The 21,055-nt window shown below is 41.8% G+C and overlaps 1 protein-coding gene across 8 annotated transcripts in view; it reads right to left on the bottom strand.

The window, feature by feature from the left end:
- Nucleotides 1–883: 883 nt before the first annotated feature.
- The window catches only part of Nvl (nuclear VCP like), a 51,317-nt gene continuing 31,145 nt past the window's right edge, over nt 884–21,055 (bottom strand). For 7 of the 8 annotated variants that reach the window (XM_032914847.1, XM_032914845.1, XM_032914844.1 and 4 more), the window contains 9 exons: nt 20,582–20,800; nt 18,983–19,087; nt 16,362–16,424; nt 14,082–14,201; nt 12,537–12,636; nt 8,983–9,089; nt 5,095–5,171; nt 3,387–3,475; nt 884–1,641 (listed from right to left, as the gene is read on the bottom strand). In XM_032914847.1, coding sequence (XP_032770738.1) covers nt 1,424–1,641; nt 3,387–3,475; nt 5,095–5,171; nt 8,983–9,089; nt 12,537–12,636; nt 14,082–14,201; nt 16,362–16,424; nt 18,983–19,087; nt 20,582–20,800 — 1,098 coding nt within the window. In that variant the 3' untranslated portion in view covers nt 884–1,423. Of the gene's footprint in view, nt 1,642–2,802; nt 3,027–3,386; nt 3,476–5,094; nt 5,172–8,982; nt 9,090–12,536; nt 12,637–14,081; nt 14,202–16,361; nt 16,425–18,982; nt 19,088–20,581; nt 20,801–21,055 lie in introns of those variants that run through there. The other variant, XM_032914846.1, reaches the window with a different exon arrangement.

The following is a 21,055-nucleotide window of genomic DNA, read 5'->3' on the forward strand; positions in this document are numbered from 1 at the left end:
AGTTCAAAATAAAATTTTATTTGAATAAGGTTTTATCAGTTCTTTTTTTCTCTTTCTTAAAAAGGAGGTAGAGAGTTTTTCCACAAAGCTGGTCAGATAGGAAACACCATTTTCTTCGATTTGGCCTCATTAACTTGAAAATAAAATGCTTACAAAAAGACCATCTGTGTCAAGTTGAAAGTAGACCCGTCAGGTGAGTGTGGTTCGTGATGAGTCCCATGCACTGGACGCAGACGTCACTTACTGAGGGACCTCTGTAGAGCTTCATACATCTTTTGATCCTGTGAAGATAAAAAATGCCACACTGTGCTATGGATCAGTTATGGGATGGAAGGCGTAACCTGCAAATTCCTACACTGAAGCCCCAACCCCTAGGACCTCTGAGTGTGGCTGCCTTGGAAACAGGGCTTCTGCAGAGGTGAGAGGTGAAAGTGGGCCTCAGTCCCAAATGACTGGGGTTCGAGAGGAAGCTTGGACACAGTGCATAACTAGAAGGACATGTGAAGACAGAACAGGGAGGGCACCCACAGGGATAGAGACCACAGAACTCTGACAAGACCACATCTCTATCTTAGACGTCATCTCTGTTGTTTAAGGTGCCCATCCATGGGCCTTGGCTACAGAAGCCCTAACTGCGGGACCCCGAGATTCTGCCCTGCCCTGCACCCTAAGTCTGTGCACGCTCCTGTCTGGGATATGCCATGATTTCCATCAGTGTCCAGGGAAGTCTGCACACAGGTCAAGGGGTGTGTACACCTGTAAGCTACCCTGAGTCCTGATGGAAACAGAAGGCTAAGGAAAAACTCTCAAAGTGTCTTAACATTCCAAGAAACTGCCAAGATGGCTCCCACTCGACTGTTCCACTCTGTACAGCACAATGCATGAAACTTCCTCCTCACCTCCCTTGCTGTGGTCAGTCTTTCAGAGTTCTGTCAGTGTAGCAGGTATATAGTGGGAGCTCACTGACACCACATGAACCTTTTCCGTGTCACATGGCAATCCCACCCTTACCTATTTATCCCAAAAGAAAACTTACAATGTGTTCTGCTTTATTTCCAGCTACTTAGAATCTATCTTAGGGCCAACAGTTCAATCCTTACCCTCTACACAATACAGAGAACTCTCACACGTTACCCTCGGACTTATGCTTACATGCTGTGGTACAAGTGTGCTCCCTACCATATACAAACTAAAAATAAAAGTGAATTTATAATTAAAAGCCAATTGTGCTAGGCCTGGTGGCTCAAGCTTACAATCTAACACATTTCCTATGCTGTTTATTTAATAATATATTTGAGAGATACTTATTGTCTTCCATTACGTGAGCATTTAACATTTTGGCCTACTATGATACATGCCGGTGAAGAGGGGTATTGCAGCACATATCTGAAATCCTGAAACATAGACTGCTGAGGCAGGCGTCTCATGAGTTTGAGGCTAGCTTAGGCTGGACAAAGAGACTATCCTTCAATAAAAATAAACAAAGAAAATAAAATGATAAAATTTCTGAGTTCTTATGAATGGATGTCATTTCATTCCTCTTCTCTAGACCCTGAGGAGTGTTTCTCACCTTTACTGATATGGATGGTTTCACTTTCCTGAAAGCTTCTTCAAAGTGCTTATGACTGACCGTCAGCTCAGCTGTGGAGGAAATGCCAAATACACATCTCAGTATGTGTATATTTTTTTTTCACAAGAAAACGGAAGGGGTTGATCAGATGGAACTTATTTAAGCACATGACCATATGCCCCTCTCCAGATCTGCCTCACTGAGAATCTCTCCATTTCACTCTCCAGCAGGAAACAGGACTGCTGGCAGTCAGTCTGTCTCTCAGCAATGTGGGGATGGAGGAAAACCAGTTGAAGCTGTGCAATGTGTTCTCAGGTAGAAATAACTTAAGAGAGTATAGGGAGAGATGATCAACAGAACTAGAATTAACGGAGAACGAGTATTACCACCCAAGGGTGTGTTCTTGAATACACATTTCCACTACTGAGTAACAAAGGCTAGAAGTCCTCAAAGACAAAACCACTAAGGGTACATACATATGCATAGCATAAAACTGGTTTTGGAGGGGTATAATTTTTATAAGGCTAGTTGGTAAAATAGTTAAATGCTAAAATATAACTTGGTTTACAATTTAATGTGAGAACTTAAATGATGACAATTTATACTCAAAATAGTAAACAGATATTAGGATAACATATTTACCTAAAATAATACATGCTGCTGAGCATGTCAGTGAGAAACTGGACAGCCGAGCGGCCTATGATCTGGGTAAGGTATTAGCTGGTACAAAGTCACTAAAGGCCAGAGAGCTAAAAATGAAAGCCACAGCCAAGCAGAGACGGCAGCATTTATTATGTGTGTACATAAAAATAACCAGGCAAGCAAGTAGCAACTCCAACACATGGGAAAGGCCTGTTAACTTTTAGTCACCAAACTTACGCTAAGACAGTGGTCAGATTCAGCTTACAAAGTGGCATACACGACTGTGAATTTGACTGTCATGGAGGTGTGGGCAAGAAGGATATGACACACTCATGATGTGACTCAACAACTAAAGACCTGTCAGTTTCTTAGGCATAGGATTTCAAGTACACAGTTTTGTTAATAAAATGTTCTAATTTTGCTTATTGTCATTAATGTCCAAAAGGAACAGAACACAGTTTATAATATATATATATATGCATATGTATATATGTCTCTGTGTGTGTGTATATATATATATTTCTGAATCTTAACATTATCCAGAAAAACAAAAAAACCCCTTCCTAATAAATGTATGCACGTGTGCCAATAAATCTATGCTAATCAGATGTTGTAATAATATTTAGCTTTGAGATCCACAGCCTTAGCTGTAGAGATAACTCGGTGTTAAGAGTGCATCCTGCTCTTGCAGAGGATCTGAGTTCAGGTCCCAGTATCCATGTCAGCTGGTTCACAACCAGCCCCAGAGGATCTTAATGTCCTCGTGGTCTCTGAAGGCACCTGCATTCGTGTGCACATTTCTCCTTCAACCAACCTACCACAAACACACCCACATGCACATAATTAGTGCACAAGGAGACCAGTGCGCAAGGATTTTTGTCTTTGTCTTTCTGGCTTTGTGGTGCTAGGGAAAGAATCCTGTGCCTTGCACATGCTAAGAAAATGCTCCACCGGTGACCAGTACATATTGCCACCTAATTTTATATTTCAAAAGAACAAAATCTTGATTATAGAAAACTGTGTATTTCTTTAATCTTCTAAAAGTCTCATCAAAACAAAGTCATCCTCATTATACACTGCTCTAAAAAAGGTTAGAGAAACACTACTTTAAAGCAGTATTTTTAAATATACAGAATAATAAACTAGAATGGAGAAATCCTAGAGAACCTCATACCTGTTCCAATGCCATTCTTCTGTCCTGTTATTTCTTGTCTCAGGGCACAGAGAGAAGCTTCTCGGACCAAAGCAGAAAGGTCTGCACCCCTATAATAAAAGAAACGTTCTTATGTATTCCTAGGCATTCTAAAAGCCAAGAAAGATAATTATAATATACTTAACAATGAAGACAAAGCAATGAGAGAAGGTGGGACCAGGAGCAGTGAGGAACAGCTTTTGGCTTTCACTTAAACCTTTCATTATCAACCTTTAGAAGAAAGGAACTTGAGGAAGGTGCAATACAATGAAAAACAAAATGTCCTTCCTTTTAGCCACAGATACTACTGTTGCTCTAAAACATCCAGTCAGATGCTAGGGTATAATGACTGAATTCAATTCCTAGAAACCACATTAAAAGAGGAGAAGGAGCAGGGGGAGGAGGAGGAAGAGTAAGAGGAGGAAAGGGGGAAAAAAAGAATAACCCAGTCCAAGTTATAGGCAGGCAGATTCCTGGAGTTTACTAATGGAGAGTCAGCCTAGTCTAATAGACACGAGCTTCATGATTTAAAAAGAACAAAACAAAAAATGCAAAACTATTGTCTCAAAACACAAGTGGCTTCTGAGAAACAATACCTGAGCACCTAAGGTAGTCTATCCTGACATCTTGAGGGACCTGCACACACACACACACACACGCACACACACACACACACACACACACACACACACACACACACACACACACACACACACAGAGAGCTGAATGAAGACACAAACACATACCAAGCTTAGTCTGTGTGACTACTTCAAGTAACAGCAGCAGCTGGGTCAGCACAACCCTAAGAGGTTTGAGGCGTCTGTGCTGACTGGGCTTCCCTATACTGCAGCTTTAACAGGAGCCACACAGACGCTCTAAGAAAGAGTTGAATTTTGGAACTAAAGCCCCATTTTCAGGTATCAAATAATCAAGAGCCCGTGTTACTATTCAAGGAGCTTACAGTGCTGAGCTACAGCTCTAAAGCCCTTGATTAAAAACCCTCACTCGGGGTTGGGGATTTAGCTCAGCAGTAGAGCGCTTGTCTAGCAAGCGCAAGGCCCTGGGTTCGGTCCCCAGCTTCGAAAAAAGAAAAAACAAAACAAAACAAAACAAAACAAAACAAAACCCTCACTCAGTCATCTCACTGTCTTGTGGATGCCCTGTATTATGGGCCTTGGTCTATAAGCATCCACCAAGCACCAGAGGTATTAGGGACAAAGTATGGGGCTTTTAAAATTATAGAGGCTGGGGCATCTCAGCTAAACTATAACAAGAACAAACATTAAAACCCAAGGCAGAAATATCAGGTGTCCGGTTGCCCTTGCACGCTGTCAAGGGCACGTGAATGCAGGGAGCACCCAGTCTTGCAGATTAACCTCTGTTTTGCAGACATAACTAAGAAATCTGATGCTTTACATATTCTAAAAGTGGAACTTACAGTGCAGTGTAACAACCTGGTTAGGGAAACTTGAGGGACGAAAGGGACAATCTATGCTAGGAATTCAGCCTCCAAATGGGCAGGCAAGCTGTCGTGAAAAGAAAGCAGCAACAACCAGCCAGGCACTGGGTAAGGTGCCACATAGGAAACAACATTAGCCTTTCCAACAATATGAGAAGTGGGCTTCTTTTCCTTTCTTGTGACGAAGAAACTATACTCCAGAGGTTTAAGAGAACAGACTTAAAAACTCACGTATAGCAATCACAACGAAGGTCATTAGCAATTGCTTCCAAATCTACATCTTCATCCAGGGGAGGTTTGGTGCCATTCTGAATAAGAGAGAAATATGAGATCTGTTTGAGGCTTTAAAGACTTATATGTATCTGTGTTGTTAATGAAAAAGAAAGGCTGACGACTAAGGTATTAGAACCAACTCCAAAGCAATGTAGAATGCCAGGGGTTTCAACCTGGAGAATCAGGGTAAGACCCAGATTTAAGCTGTAAAGAAAGGCAAGCTACTGACACTCATGAAGTTGGAGGAATTTGTGTCATGAAGCTGACTGAGGAGAACGGTATTAAACCCAGCTTGTTGAGCATGAGAGGAGGTTGGCTACTCTGCACAGGACCCAAAATGTTGTTTTTAATCTCTCATCTAAAACCCAACACTGACATTGGAACCAATTCCTCCGCAGCTCATAATTACAGATGCTAAAAACGGCAGGGCTCAGAAAAGCCTCAGAATTTCGACACTGAACAAGCACTATGTACAGGAACCATGCTTAGTAATATTCTAAGTAGATTACATGGCAGAAGCAAACACTACACAGTTTTTTTAAAAAATGATTTTACAGAGGCTGCTTAGTGGTTAAGAGCCTCGGCTACTTTTCTAAGAGAACTCGGTTCAGAGTTCTAGTACCCACATGGTGGTTCGCAACCATCTATAACTAATTCTGGGAGATCTGACACTCTCTTCTGGCCTCCATAGTACAGCATATGTAGTTAATGCATACGCATGAGTGTTTAAGACCCCCAAAATAAAATTTTACAGTTAAAGACTACTTATGTGCATATATGGGTTTGCAAGAGAGGCTGGGCAAAATTTCCAGTTGATTCTTTCCTTCCATCATGAAAGTGTGAGGACTGAACTCAAGGACTTCAGGCTTAGAGGCAGGTGCCTCTATCCTCTGAGCCATCTTACCTGTTTCCAGTATAGCTTTTCATGACTTAAAATGTTAGGACGGTTGGATGGTAGGTTCAAGAATATTACTGTCCCAATGCAGGACTTACACATGCATTGTCCTCTTTTCTCTGAAGTATATGCTTATACCACATTATGAAATTAACTATTCACAGGTGAATAAACATGCCAATTAGTTAATCTTAGCATCAAATAGCAACACTGCAGGGTGCTGTCAATATGGGATTAAGCAGACAGCCACTTTGTGCAATTATCTATCACTCTACCCAGATCCATAAAGAAACTTTGCATGTGTCCCATGCAGAAACTGTGGGCTCTAAGAGCCACTGTCACGATAAATATCAAACCCATCTAACACAGGGCCAAGGAATCAGTTCTGGTGCCTATTGAATACACCTTTATCCATGGACTAAGTTCTGCATATAGCAGAAACAATCATAAAGCCAGACCGCATGATCATCAAACATCTCTCAGTGCAGCCTGCACAGCTACTAACCCTGGACCGCTGCAGTGCTGAGAAGTCACTGGAAGGGAGCAGGAAGGTGACTACTGCAGACATGTACACATTAGTGTGCAGGAGCTGCCAGGAGGGGTTCAACCTCAATGTCAAACAGCACACAAAACCTCCCATATATATTCTATACGCTATTAGACTTTTACCTTAAATCTTCTAGTTTCTATATCAAAAGCTCAATCATAAGGAACAAACGCACTGGGTATTACCTGAGGACTCCTGTATAGCACTCAATACTTACATTCTATTCTTGTCAAGCTGGTACTCGCAAGCCCAGGATCTGCCCAGAATGCACTTCTCTGACCTTTCCTAACACTGGACTTAAAGAACTGAGCTTGAGTTCTGTCCTGCAGCTGACATGAGACAATCTGACTTGCTCTGGCTCATTCCAAGGGGCTTTTTACTGTGATGTTAGTGGGATATTGGTTAAGGCATCATTCAATACATCCTTTGTGTGAAGCAACTATCAATTTTCTATACCTGTCATATCTATAATCTAAGAACGTGTGAGGATGGGGGCAGGAGGACCAGGATTCATAGACACTGGACTACACAGTAAACTATGACACTACAGGCTACATGAGATTGCCAAAAAAACTAAACAAACAACAAGTCACACTGCAATTTCTACAAAGACAAGTGGAGAGGCTGCACAACATAGGAAGAATCAGTCCCAGGTAACCTATCATCGAACTATAAAGACAATAAGCAGTAACTCTTAAATTGAAAATAACTCAGGAATAGAGTTGAATAAACTACCAAGGAATAAAATAAACCCAATAATGACATAGATCAACCAAAATAATGAATCTAGAAAATGTATTTGGGAAAAAAAAAAACCGGCAAAGGTGCTACTTAAGTACTGTATCTACTGAAACATTCTGAACACTGACTATTGAGCAGAGTGCCAGTGTGATAAAACTGGACAAAAATATACAAGGAACAAACAGTGGGCAGAGGAAGGAGACGTACCAAACACTGATTGCTTCATTAATTAAATATGTGTCCAAAATGAAGTATGGCTGGTGTGACGGCTCACATGTGTAATTCCTGCACTTAGAAAGCAGAGGCAGGGGTGTGACAACTTCAAAGACAGCCTGGATTACACTGTGACACCTTTTCAGGCTGGCTTTAAGAAGTCATTACTTCCAGTTGGGCAGTGGTGGTGGCACAAGCCTTTATCCCAGCACTCTGGAAGCAGAGGCAAGCAGATCTCTGAGTTTGAGGCCAGCCTGGTCTACAGTTTGAGTTCGAGGATAGCCAGGGTTACACAGAGAAACCCTTTCTAGGAAAAACCAAAATAACAAAACAAAACAACAAAAAAATTAACTAGGAAGTCCAGGCATGGTGGCACACGCCTTTAACCCTAGCACGTAGGAGGCAAAGGCAGGCAGATCTCTGTGCGTTCAAGGTAGTCTGAGCTACGTAGCTAGCCCCAGCCAGAACAGGCTACAGTGAGACTGTATCTTAATAACGGTAACAACAACAACAAAGCTAACTGTGGTAACTGAGAAACAGAATTTATTATGAAGACATCAAATCTCAATGTGTTCCTGAATGTTCCTGATGAGTCTGTATTGACTTTCTTTACATCCTGTCCTCTATCAGACAGGATGATCTGATGAGCAAACATTTAAAGACATAGGGAACATGACTACAAGGACATCTGATAGCACTTGTTGAACACTAACTCCAATCCTTCGTTTACTTTACCTTCATTGTGAGTAAGAAGAAAGGAGAATGGACCAAGGTTTGGTGCCCATTTTGGGAGACAGAGGCCTGGTAAGCATTTAAGCTCTAGAAGAATAATTAGCTGACGTAAATTACTACGAGGCATAACTTTAAAATGGTGGAGCAGGGCTGGGAGGGCTCGGTGGTGGAGCAGGGCTGGGAGGGCTAGGTGGTGAGCAGGGCTGGGGAGGGCTCGGCGGTGAGCTGGGCTGGGGAGGGCTCGGTGGTGAGCAGGGCTGGGAGGGCTCGGTGGTGAGCAGGGCTGGGGAGGGCCGGTGGTGAGCAGGGCTGGGAGGCTCGGTGGTGAGCAGGGCTGGGAGGGCTCGGTGGTGGAGCAGGGCTGGGGAGGGCTCGGTGGTGAGCAGGGCTGGGAGGGCTCGGTGGTGAGCAGGGCTGGGAGGGCTCGGTGGTGAGCAGGGCTGGGAGGGCTCGGTGGCTTTCAGCTCTTGCAGAGAACCAGGTTAGGCTCCAAGCACCCACAAGAGAAGGCTCACATCCTCGAGTCACTCCAGGATAGAGGATCTCATTGCTTTTTACCTACTGGGCAACTGCATCCATGTAGTGTACATAATTCTCACAGGCGCGCGCGCACACACACACACACACACACACACACACACACACACACACACACGGACATAGAATAAAGACATTTTTAAACAATATAAACATACACAAAGTCATTTCTCTTACTCACTTTTGTAATAGTCTTTAATATGGCAACACGGTCTGCTGGGGGTGGCAAACCCACAAAGAGTGTTTTGTCCAGCCGGCCTGGGCGCAGAATAGCAGGGTCAATGATATCTAGAGAAGAGAGAAAAACAGATATAAATTAAATTGAATGGCCTTTTTTCTTTAAAAAATGTAAATTAGTAAAAGACAGGAAAAATTCTTTTTGAAAAAACAAAACAACAACAACGACAACAAAAAACCAAACTAAAAACAAAACAAAACAAAAAAACAAACTAAAAACCGTGGTCAACTGGGTATTACTGAAGTAAAATGCTCTGGGGCTGGGAAATGGCTTAGGTGGTAAAGTGTTTACAATGCAGCCACTGGGACAAAGTTCAAATCCCCAGAAGTCCCATGAAAAGCAAAGTATGGCAGCAAGTGCCTATGAGACAGATCAGGGCTGCGAGGGCAGAGGTAAGATCCCTAGGGCTCGCTGGTCAGTCAGTCTAGCCAGAGTGAGTTCCTGGTTCAGTGAGGGATCCTGTGTCAAAAAACAAGGTGAAGATTGAGGAAGATGCCTGTTGACCTTCACATCCAACACGCACACCCACATGCAGGTCTCACACACACACCCCTCCTACACAAATCAAAGCTACGACTTATCAAATACATCCGTGTTCCGACAACGAACCTCTCATCCCGCCTGTACTCCGCAGCTGCTCTCCTTCCAGGACCCTCCATCTGAGGTGCTATGTCTGCCCCAATGGTGCTCCTCTCAGTGGTGCCTTCCCTGCCCTTTATCCAGGAATCTGTTGGAATTTCCCAAGAGCACCTAAGCCCCCCTGAATCTTCTCACAGAAACTGTCTTGTGTTTGTTCCTCTGTGTTCCTGGCTTAGGAGCGAGGGCCTGGGCATCATACTGCCTTAACGCCGAGGCTCACTATAGAACTTTCTGACTTCACCAAGAACCCGTTGTAAGCCACACTTTTTCAACAGTTTTTATACCAAGACAGAGATGTGAGAAGTACCAATGGCTAACACTGCCATTTACACAGGCAAATCGTGAAGCACACGTATGCACACACCATTCACATGCACATAAACACACACATTGTATCCACTCATGCATGTGCTCTACCACTAAGTAAATACCCCGGCCTGCCTCTAGCTTCCACTCACAGCTCGGCTCATGGCAGGTTTTCTCGGTCCCTCACCTGAGAATGCTGTGAAATACATGTCTGATGGAGAGTCTTTTCAGCTTTTGAGAAGTATTATACCATTTCTCTCTGGCCTTTATTGTCTTTTGATAAAAATCTGCTATCATTTCATTTTCTTAGTGCGGATATATACATACAGGTAAAAACTAACACATTAAAGCCACACAAATGTGTGTGTGTGTGTGTGTGTGTGTGTGTGTGTGTGTGTTGGGTTTGTAGCTCAGTTATTGATAGAGACCCTGGGTTCAACTCCCAGCACTGCAAAAAAATTCTTAGTTAAAAAATAAACTAGGCAGAAAATTATTATAGACATCAAAACAAGTCACATGATATAATGAAATACAACAGCCCAAGAGTCATGAGTCCAACTGAAGAAGACGCAGACAATGTGTCTGTAAACATGTGCAGCAATCTGACACTGCAGGCTAAGTTATAAGGGGATGAGAGAGATTCAACAGAGCACAAGTGCACGAGCGGCCAAGCACAGGTAAACTAAGGTTCAACATCACTCAACACAGGCCACACTCAGTGCAGAACGTTAAACAAAACACTATGCTTTACAACCGAGAACAAAAACCTGGAGAACAGAGAACCTTAAGATGACTGACACGCGAGGGTAAGAAAGCCTTCAGGAAGGGTAGTGTGGGTATGGATGAAATGGTAGGTATCATTGCGGTGGGCAGTTCTATAGTAACACCAGCCAGACAACTGAGAAATCCACTCGAGGAGCCAAGGGAGGACTCCATCTCTGTAATCACAGTACTTAAAGAGGCCAAGGCAGAAATATGTACATACCAGGCCTTCCAGGGCTGTGTGATTCTATCTCAAAAAGAGAAAACAAACCCAAAACATGCTAAGATACCATAGTGACAGAGCTGGGGAGATGACTCCATGGTTAAAAGCTCTTGATGCTCTTCCAAAGTACTCGAGTTTGTATCCCAATATCCATGTTAGGTGACTGACAAGCGCCTATTACTCTGGCTCTAAGAACTTGATGTCTCTTGGCTAGCAGACAGTTATCAAACATCATGATACTCTATCTTAGAAAGTTTGGGTTGCGGGGAGGGCAAAGGATTAAAGATATGAAGAAAAACTAGAGTAAAACAGAGAAGCTAATGTGAGCACCTGTGAAGTCTGTAGGCTTTTATGCAAATCCACCATAGAAAGCTTAAGCTTGAGGGCAATTTTTAAACCGTAGGCCAGTAACAGGACATGGCACAAAAGCTTTTAAAATTTCTGGAATGACGAGGAGAGTTCCTTGTTTCCATGAACTTTAGAGAAATCATACTACATAATTTCTGAGACTACTTTTATGGTCAGAAGTATACATTAAGCCAGGCATGGTGGACCATGGTTATAATACCAGTACTCAGGAAGCTGAGTAGGAAGACAGACATCTCAAGGCCAATGTATCTAACAATATCCTGTGTCTAAAAACAGACAAGCCAGAAACAAAGATGAGCGTGGTACACGTATTCTCTGACAAGAAGACAACTTTATTAGAATTGTTCTAATTTGCTCTCTATTGCTGTGGTAAACGTCAATACTAAAAAAATAAACAAATGCGACATGGGGGAGGAAAGTATTTACTGGGCTTACATGTAATACCCTAATGGCTTGCTCACCAGCTCACATTCAACCAGCTTTCTCTTCTTTTAAAGATTTATTGATTTTTATCTTGTGTGACATATGAGGGTTTTGCCTGCATGTACAGGTGTCTACTGTTTAGCTACGTTGCCTAGAGACCAAAAGAGGTCAAACGATCCCTGGAACTGGAGTTAAAGATGATGGTGAGCAGAAGTGGGCACTAGGAACTGACCTTGAGTCTTCTGCAAGAGCATCAAATGCCTTTAACCTCTATCACCTCTCCAGCCCTCGGCTAGCTTTCTCATGCAGCCTTTAGTGTGTTGGGCCCTCTCATGTCACTTAACACTCAAGATAATCTCTTAAGGACCCAGCCAAAGGCTGTCTGAACCGAGCATCTAATTATTCAAATGAAGTTCCAACCTCCTGGGTGAGTATAGGTTGTGCCAAACTGATGACAAACCACCCACCGGAAAAGTCAAGAGAGAGACACCATTTCATGAAATATGTTAGAAGATTTATTATTTTATGTGTACAGTGTTTTGTCTACCAGTATGTCTGTGCATCACACGCTTGCAGTGGATTCCCTGGAACAAACAGTTGTGTGCTGCCTTGTGGGTTCTGTGAACTGAACACAGGTCCTATGGGAGAGCACTGAGTGTACTTAGCTGCTGAGCCATCTTTCAAACCTCAATGTTTTAGATGCAGCATAAATGAGACCGGTCTTAGGTTTAAATTCACTTTATAAATGCATTTATGTAATGTTCTTCTTCCTTACCTGGTCTATTAGTGGCAGCCAAAATAAAAACTTGTTGGCGTGTTTCTAAACCATCCATTTCTGTCAGCAGCTGATTCACCACACGGACACTAGCACCTGTCTAAAGAAAGAAAATCGAATTCCTTCATCTTCAACATAAGGAAAGCAGTCCATTTTTCCCCTACGCGACTAAACACATTTCCTCTCTTGAATGAAAGCCTCTGTCCAAGAAAGATCACAGTGACTGAGCTGCAGCATGAACCCAGAAGTCCCAGGGTCCCAGAGGCTGGGGCAAGAATACAAGTATAGGGTCAATTTGAGCAACAAGGGGGGAGTGCAGAGGTGGGGGGGGGGACAAGCTTGGAAGTAGAAGAGAGGGGGGAAAAGGAAAGCAGGCAGGTAGCAAATGGGCACCAATGACTACTTGTTAAAGAGTCACTGTCACTATAGACAGACACTGTGCAAATGCGATCCTCAGTCATTCCCCAGTCAGAATGAGAAAAACTGAAGCTTAGCAGAGAAGTTATCTGTGTAAGTTATATGGTTCTGAATTATTTAATAGCTACCATGAACCTAGTTGCCATTTGGGCAACTCTAAATTCAGCTTCCAAGCTCTAGATTTCTGCCACGGTCGAGTATCCAATATCTCTCAATGCAATACATAAAGGGACATTGAGTCCCTAAGTCTATCTTTTTCTTGAAACAAATGGTACGAGTATGGCTATTCAGAACTAAACCTAAGTGAATGGGTTAGGAAGAAGGTACAGGGATACAGAGATATGGAAACATGGAAATAAAACACAGACAATGAAGGAAATGAGAAAGTGCTGCTATGGGCTTTTTACTATAAATTGACTTTCTTCGTTTACTATAAATCTATATATAGATACAGCAATGTGCTTTAACCCACGGAATCTTTTAATGGATGCACTTGCAGAGCACGGTTATCACTCTTGGGTGACACAGCACTAATAATTAAGGACAACAACAAACTCATAATCCAGGCTCAGGAACATTATGAATTACTGGATTTAGTCAGGTAGTGGCTGTGCACACCTTTACTCCCAGTACTTGGGAAGCAGAGACAAGTGGATCTCTGTGAGTTCAATACCAGTCTGGTCTACACAGTGAGTTCCAGGAAAGGGAAGGCTACACAAAGAAACCCTGTCTTGAAAAGAAAAAGAAAAAGATTACTAGTTTCAGAAAGAAACTGAGAGGCTAGAGAGATGACTCACTTGCTCCACAAAATATATTTTGTTAATAAAATTGACAAAAAAAAAAAAATAAAGTTGGCATTATCCTTGCAATGGTGACTTGTTTACACAGCTAGAAATAAAGTCCTCAGGATAGCATAGTCATCCTTGTAAGTACAGCAGAAGGCTAAGCTATTCGAGATTATGAGTGATTAAAATGGTAACATGATGGAGCACACAGTGGTGTTAGTGTCAGCAACTTGCAAGCAGGGTCACCTGGAGAAAGGGATTTTAACTTTTCCATAAATGTGACTTATACGAACTTTATAATCATGCATTCATATTTAACTAGAAAAAAAGCTCTGATACTTACTTCTCGGTCTGATCTCCGGGGGCATAAGGCATCCACCTCATCAAAGAATATCACGCAGGGCGCCGAGTTCTTGGCTCGCTGAAAAACCTGTCGCACACCGCGCTCACTCTCCCCGACATACTAAACACACAGAGAGCAGACAGAATGCAGACAATGTTCAATCTTGGGCAGAGTACACAGTGACCGTCAAAGTAGTTTTACACCATGCAGGTCCTATGCATTTATATACTCAGGAACGTTAAGCAATAATTTTTAGAGGTCATAAGTTTGAGAGAGCACAAGTGAATGGTTAGATGGAGAAAAGGAAAGGGAACAAATGTTGCAATCACAATTTAATTAAAAGAGTAATGAAACATTGAAGTCATATAGATGTCAGGATTTCTGAAAGTGCTAAACTGTATGCAATTGCTAATAATGCTAAATCATTTTGACCTATAGAAATAACCAATTGTACTGGACACCGTGGTATACTCCTATATCTCAGTATTTGGGAGGTTTTGAGACAGAATAATCACCAGTTTTAAGTACTTGGCAAGCCCTGTCTTAAAAAAAACACAGACAGCCAATTAAATATTTAATCAAATCAGCTGTTTTTGATTTTGTTTTCTGACAAAATGAATTAGTTTAAAAAAAAAATCTGGGACTGGAGAGATGGCTCAGTGGTTAAGAACACACTGACTGCTCTTCCAGAGGACCTGAGTTCAAATCTCAGGAACCACATGGTGGCTCACAACCATCTGTAATGAGATCTGATGCCCTCTTCTGGTGTGGCTGAAGATAGCTACAGTGAACTTATAAATAGTAAATCAATTAATCTTAAAAAAAAAAATCCCATAATTCTATCGTAGTCTAAACCCAATTTCCTATTTCTTAAGTAATAAAATAACCAGGAGTAATTGGTACACATCCAACAGTATTATTAAAATATACAAATCAAATTGATATCTACTCCCATACATAAACAAACAAATACTCTTGCTAAAATGGGAAAAAAACATTTTTACACAGCAACAGCGGAGTCCGGGTGAATGTATAAGGCATCTCATAGTCGTAATGGCTTATTCCATGCAAAACTCTAAATTTAAATAAAAACATTAAGTTTAGGCAATCCATACATAGCTATCCATAAGTGGCAATAGATCAGACTGAATAATTAGGCACTTTATAGGTAAGGACAAGGTCTTCCTCTTTGGTCACACATAAAATAGCTTGAGTAGTGCAGCAATGTCCAGCATACACAAGGCCAAGAGTCATTATAAAAAAGAAAAGGTTTTACAACTAACACTTGTGATGCGGAGATAGACAGCTTGCTGTGCAAGCATGAGGATCTGAGTTCAATTCCCAGGACCCACATAAAAAAGACAAAAACCAAAAATGTAGTGGCTAGAATTGATAACCCCAACCGTGAGAGAGAGATACAGGAAGATCCTTGGGGTTTGCTGATCAGCCAATCCGGACCAATCAGCAAGCTCCAGTCTACTCAGTGACCCTGTTTCAATAAAACAAGGTAGACAGAATCCGAGGAACATCACCAAAGGTATTCTTCTGGTCTCCCCCCACACCTGTGCACCCTCCAATACAGACAATACAAACATACTCTACTACTACTAGATATTTAATCTTCTCATTCATTTATCTTGTGTATGGCCAGGGAGGCACGCCAGAGCTGAGACAGCTCAGATGGTAAGTGCCTGCACACACGCATGAGAGCTCAAGTCCAATTCCTAGAACCCACTGACAGAACCGGGCACTAGGGAAGCAGAGCAGGCATGTTCCTAGAGTTCACTGTCCAGCAGTACAGTCTCACAAGACCTAGGTCCCAGTAAGAGACCCTATCTCAAAACACAAGGTGGACAGGTTCTGAAGAATACCCTGCAAGGTAGACCCCTAACTTCCATACACAAGTGCATCTGTGCACATGCATTAGTGTACACACGTACACACGTACACACACACACACACACACACACACACACACACGAATCATACTTCACACGCTGTTCAATACATTTGAAGTATCTGACAAATAGCAGAGAACACATTTCAATGTTAATAACTGTAAGAAATCATTTCTATTTTAAAGCACAAGTTCATAGTTTAATAGATTTGCTCAAGAAAGCATTACAAACCCTGTATGTCATAGCAGGGTCAATCTTCAACTCTGTAACAGAGGTTTTGTCAAAATGTCACAACTGTCCAAAGATGTGAGAGCAGAGTCCTATAATTAGAATCGGCACATTTTATCTTAATTAAAATAATGGCTGATGCCATGTAACTTACCATATTTAATAATTCGGGGCCTTTGACAGATATAAAATTTAGTCCAGACTCATTTGCCACAGCCTAGTTAGAAGAAATAAAAAGACGTAAAACAAATAGGAAAAAACCCTTTTGTACTACACACACACTTATGTTGGATGGTCATACATTAAAACAAACGTGGCAGGTATACACCTTTACTCATAGCAATCAGAGGCAGAAGCAGGCACACCTCTGAGAGTTCAAGGTCATTCTGCTCTAACACAAGCTCTAGTCAACTGACTGAGGTCCCATCTAAATAAAGAAAAGCACTTTAGATGGTGATTGCAAGTTTAAGTTGTGAGATGAATGCTCACACTCTACTAATGGCACAAACCTTTAGAAAGCCACCTTAATATCCTTTTAAAATGTGCATTCTATTTACGGAAAAATGATCTAGGACTATTCTAATAAAATTACTGGTAAATATGAGACTATATAATGTAATTGGATTTTTGTTTGTTTGCTTGGTTGGTTTGAGACAAAGGTTTCATGTGGTCTAGGCTAGCCTCAAATTCATTGTGTAGCAGAGGATAACCTTAAACTATTGATCCTCCTGCCTCTAGTTCCCAAAGTACTGGGGTTATATGCATGTACGACCATATCTATATCACCATATAAACTATAAAACAGCTCTATGGCAAACTACAATTACACTCCATTAAAAATGTGAAAACTTTTCTTACCTCTACCTATGTGTGCATGTGTAGGTGTGCACGTGCATCACAGCACTCTTGTGGAGGAGTCCGTTCTTTCCTTCCACAGTGTGGGTCCTGGGAGTGAACTCAGGCCATGAGGCTTGGCGGTAAATGCCTTACCCTGCTCTCTGGCCATCTCTTTAGCCCAACATATCAAAAATATTGTATTCGGGGCTGGAGAGAAGGCTCAGTGGTAAAAGCACTGCTGCTTTTCCAGAGGACCTGGGTTTCCCAGCACCCAAATGACAGCTGGTACAACCCTCTGCAAAACTCCTGTTCCAGGGTTTCTGTTGCTGTCTTTTCAGCTCTCTGGGCCCCAGGAACGCATATTGCACAACTGATGTTGAAAATAAAAATACTATATTCAGGAACTAATGCTAAGTAAGAAAAGTGTGTTTAAAGACCTTTTATTTGAAGCCAGGTATAATAATACACACTTATAATCCCAGCACTCAGGAGGCTAAGATAGAAGGATGATCTGAAAGAGTCTGAGGTCAGCCTGCACTACATGAGTTCCAGATCAACCTAGGATACAGAGGAGGACACTATTCCCTGAAATTAAAATAAAGTTTTACATTTTTGGAATGTATACGTATTATTATTGTTATGATCTAGATTATGAAACATGTCCCAAAGGTTTGTACAGTTAAAGGTCTGAGTTTCTGCTGACAGTTTTGAGAAGAAATTGGATCCTAAGAGATTTGACCTAAACGACAGATTAATTGATACATTAACAATTTGATCTCCTAAGATGTGCCTAGTCCTCCTGGAACTTGATATGCCAAGGTGGGTTGATATCCATGGGAGGCCTCCCTTTTTCTCAGAAGAAAGGGAGGGCAGGAGGAAGGGAAGGAAGAGGGAAGGATTGTGAGGACAGAAGAAAGGGAAGCTATGACTGGAATATAAAAAAAAAAAAAAAATAATAATAATAATAATAATAATTCAATCTCCTGGAGTGGTAGTAGTACATGCCTTTAATCTGGGAGGCAAAGGCAGGCAAATCTCTGTATGAGAACAGCTTGCTTCCAGAAGGGAGTTCCAGGATAGCCAAGGTTACACAGAGAAACCTTGTCTGGTGGGATTCGACCTCATGACTGAGAGGTAGTGGGATGTTTGAGAATGAAAGTCATTAGGGGCACATTCTGGAAAGACTTATCTTGTCCCCACTCTCTTTCTAGCTATTCCTCTCTCTGCTTCCTAAGTGCCACAAGGTGAGCTACTTTTCTCTGTTACCCTGCTGACATGATACCCTCCCCACAGGCATAGAAACATGGAGCTACCAGTTTCTGGACTAAAGTCTCAGAAATCATGAGCCTTCACATGTCTGTATTTGAACACACCACCAAAGCTCATTAACAAGTTACCTTGTATATATTATATCTTGATATGCATAAAAGAAAGACATCTGGGACTGACTACCAAACACAACAGTGATAGCACAAAGCAGTAGCAGGAATAGAAACGGTTTTCCCTTTTGCTCATCTGTATTTTCTATTACAGAAAGTTTCTTTTATGTATCATAAAGAACATAGGAGAGAATACTCAATAATAAAACAAAAGCAAGGAAGGAGATCAGCTGCAAGCTACAGTGAGATAACAATACTCGGACGACGGGAAGGTCAGAACGACTGAGCCAGAGCACTGTAATTCACAAATGTTGCAGCTCTGAGAAACACATGAGGCTTTTTGTCTTTGGGGGACAGGACCCTTTGATTCCTTCTTTCTAAGGAATGAGAGTGACACAATCAATTAAAACCATTTTGTTCTAAAGGACAATGTAGAAAATTTTATTGCAAAAATCCATTTTGCTAAAATGGATTTCTAACCGAGTGTATATCAGGATCTACTTCGTGATGTTACTTAGACCTTCACGATCCTACTGAAGGCAAGAACTGCAGCCCGTACCTTTGCCAGCAGCGTTTTCCCACACCCAGGAGGTCCGGCTAGGAGGACGCCAGCTGGGGCCACCAAACCAAGCGCCCTGAACTGCTCCGGGTTGCGAACAGGTGCCTAGAAGAAACAATGGCAGCTGTGATCACTGCAGACGCTTACTTTACGCTGAATGTGCAAACGTATTCATCTCTACAGTCAGCCCTGACCACAAAGCCTAAATGACAGTGGCTGGTCAATTCCTGCTTTAGACTCAGGTAACACAGTACATGGCGACAAACAGGAAAGGCTCTCTCTTTTCTTTTACCTTTCTTTTTTGGAGACATGGTCACACTATAGATTCTAGTTAGCCTTCATCTCAATGTGTAGACCAGGCTGGCCTCAAGTCAAAGATCTGCCTCTGTCTCCTAAGAATGAAGGTTAGAGGTATGTACTACCACATCAAGCCAGACACATTCTTGAGGAACTTATACATACATGTAAATTATGAGAACATTTATCATTAAAATGTGCATGCCAATGTATGCCCAGATAGAGGACAATCTCTGGCCCTTGCCTTCCACCTTCCATGAAGTAGGGTCTCTTGCTTTTTCTGTTATGTATACCAAGCAGGCTGGCCCACAAGCTTCCGGGGACCCTTGCTGTCTCTGCCTCCAGTCACCAGCTTGGGAGTGTTGTAGTTACAGACATTCACTACTGCATCTGGTTTAACATGGCTTCTGGGGACACAAACTCCATTGAACTATTCTCTTCCCAGGACAAGATAAACTATTTCAATATATTAAAGTCAAGTTTTATAAAATCAACCAAATTTCTAAGTTATGAAAGTCCAGGTGACAACTTTCTCAGGGAAACCAATTAGGGACAACAGAAGCAACAAGCCCTAGACATGGTTAAAAGCCACACGTGCTTGCTCTCTGCAACCCTAGTGTGCTTTTCACATTTGGTAGTGCATACGTCCTAAATGGAGCACAACTCAATTAAAATGGTCAGTAAGCAGAAAAGTCAAAGTAAACTAAAATCAATCCAAAGTTTCACAGGCATAGAAACTGCCTTCACCCTGTTGACTATGACCAAGAAGGTGGTTTTCACACATACTGGCCTTGAATGAAACCTGAATTTGTTTTTCTTGAATTCACGACGTAGTAACCAAACACAACCATAATGAGGAGTAGGAGACATCTCAATGGAGTGACACCTCACTGTTGAGACAGGTAAGACTTAAAAGATGACAAACTGAAGCTGAATCTACTACAATATTTGAACTGGATCTCGGTAACGTTATATTTTAAAGCATACGTTTGGGGGCTGTAGAGATGGCCCAATGGTTGAATACTTACTGCTCTTGCAGAGAACCTAGGTTCATTTCCCAGCACCCACAAAAAGTGGTTCTCAATAATTTACAATACCAATTCCAAAGGAGTGATGCCTTCAGACCTCTGCCAGTACCAGACATGCACATGGTACACACACATACATGCAGGAGAAACATCATACACATAAATAAAAAAGTCTAAATCTTTTAATGACATAAAAAATTAGACACGCATGAGGTTTTCTCTTCGACATTAACTCACGAGCGATGCCAATGGCCCTGAGAGCTGGTACACTTACCAATATTGCCATGGTGAGCTCCTCTCTGATATCTTCCAGGGCACCGACATCAGCCCATGTCACATTAGGGACAGTTACAAAGCCTTCCCTTTTGGCAGAAGGCTGGACTTCTGATAGAGCAACAATGAAATCGTTTAATTCGAGGCACAGTCCTTGCATCTGCTCCTCTGAGATGGGATCTTGGTCTCTTAGCAACCCCAACAGCCTTTGTAATTCATCCTTTAAAGATAACAGTTAAAGGAAAACAATGTGAACCACAAAGTTACATGTAATTTAAATAAGTATTCCAAGATTCCCTAAATTATAGTGAATTTAATGAACTAAGCATTATAATAATTTGAATCTACACAAGATATATTTCTTTTTGAGAAGATAATATATTTGGTGAAATAAAGAAAAATCAATTATAATCAAGACATATAAAAATAATTTCTAGTCGGTATTAGTGGCCAATGCCACTCAGTCACCTACAGC

This window comes from Rattus rattus, chromosome 10 (assembly GCF_011064425.1).
Source record: "Rattus rattus isolate New Zealand chromosome 10, Rrattus_CSIRO_v1, whole genome shotgun sequence".
Classification (NCBI taxonomy): Eukaryota; Metazoa; Chordata; class Mammalia; order Rodentia; family Muridae; genus Rattus; species Rattus rattus.